Source organism: Eurypyga helias, unplaced genomic scaffold, assembly GCF_000690775.1.
Source record: "Eurypyga helias isolate BGI_N326 unplaced genomic scaffold, ASM69077v1 scaffold15599, whole genome shotgun sequence".
Classification (NCBI taxonomy): domain Eukaryota; kingdom Metazoa; phylum Chordata; class Aves; order Eurypygiformes; family Eurypygidae; genus Eurypyga; species Eurypyga helias.
The window spans coordinates 1,535-2,982 of record NW_010274082.1 but is presented as its reverse complement, the minus strand read 5'-3'; the positions used below and the strand labels follow the sequence as shown (position 1 = coordinate 2,982).

The window sequence follows — 1,448 nt, the reverse complement described above, 5'->3', positions numbered from 1 at the left end:
CTGCCTGCACGGCACCGTCCTCCGGTGGGAAGAGCGCGCGGACTCACCTGGAGAAGATGGAAAGGTCGCTTACCCCTGTTCTTCAAGACGCCTGGTTGACGTGCGGGAGTCTCCTACCCTGCTTTCCTCTCTCCCTCTTTCTCAGGGCCTTTGCCAGGTACGGTTGAGCGGTGAGGAGCGAGCTGGAGGCGAGCGCCTCCTCCCCGCCATGAGCTGAGGGAGGACCAGAGGAGCTAGAGCACGGTCCCTGCCGGTGCACAAGGCAGAGCTTTCTGGTCTCCCGCGGAAGGGCGTGAGTACAAGCGCTGTTGTTGACGCGTGCCTCCGTGTCGTGACAAAACGCTGCCTGGGGGTAAGTCGTCTCTCTGTCCCGAAGGACGTGGCAGCTGCTGGACAGCCTCAGGTGTTGGGCAGAGAGGTTGGAAGGGATCTCTGGAGACCGCTGATCCGGTCTCCTGCTCCGAGCAGGACTAGAGTCAAAGATGACAGACCAGGGTGCTCAGGGCGTTGTCCACTTGAGGGTTTGGTCTACCCCGTCTTGATGCGTTGTTTGACGTTGGCTGACATCCCTCAGGTCGTAAAGGTGAACGTAGCTCAGATCTGGTCTGAACCCGCTGAAGGGAACCACTGCCTGGGCTTGCACGCGACCAGGCGACGGTAGATGCGCCACGTTCACCCCAAAGCTCGAGCGGGCGTTGAAACGAGCCTTTCCCAGCTCGTGAGCTCTCAGGAGCCTTCGTGGGATGCCAGCCAAGTCTCAGGGGGCTGCTCTCTGCTGGTTGTTTTGCCGTAGGGTTGACATCCATCGGAAGGAGAACGCCGGCGCAGCCGAAAAGCCCATCACCATCCACGCCACGCCAGAGGGCTGCTCGGAAGCGTGCCGCATGATCCTCGATATCATGCAGAAGGAGGCGGACGAAACGAAATCGTAAGTGCGACGGGCGGTGCCCCGGCTCAGCGAAACGGGCAGGTTTGGTGGGAGGGAGCTGAATTCAGGTGTCGGTACTGAGGAATCCGCTGGCATGTGGAGGTTCAGGATCTTGGATCAGTTAGCTTCTCCGTGGGGTGGGTGTCAGCGCGGTAGAGATCAGGAGCTCGGGTGTGTCCAGAGAGCATGTAGGCAAACCTGGAGAGCAAAACCCCCTGAAACACAGATCTGCCATCAGGCTTGGGGAGTACCCGTTGCCCAGAAGCTGGGGAAGCGCAGAGCTGGGACACCGTGATGGTGGTTCTGCTCCTTCCACCACATTGTTAGTGCCCGTTGCTGGAAATGGGTTTCCTGGCCAGGTGGACCTTCAGATTTTATTTTTTAATCCATTTTAGAGCAGAAGAGATTCCCTTGAAAATCCTAGCACACAACAGTCTGGTGGGGAGGTTGATTGGCAAAGAGGGCCGCAACCTCAAGAAGATCGAGCAGGACACGGGCACGAAGATCACCATCTCCCCGT

At 58.8% G+C, this 1,448-nt stretch overlaps 1 protein-coding gene across 1 annotated transcript in view; it reads left to right on the top strand.

The window, feature by feature from the left end:
- The window catches only part of LOC104515655 (insulin-like growth factor 2 mRNA-binding protein 2), a gene marked incomplete at both ends in the record, with an annotated part of 7,790 nt that overhangs the window by 5,629 nt on the left and 713 nt on the right, over positions 1-1,448 (top strand). The window contains 2 exons of the mRNA XM_010159710.1: positions 794-928; positions 1,324-1,446. Of these exons, the coding sequence (XP_010158012.1) occupies positions 794-928; positions 1,324-1,446 (258 nt within the window). The remainder of the gene's footprint in view (positions 1-793; positions 929-1,323; positions 1,447-1,448) is intronic.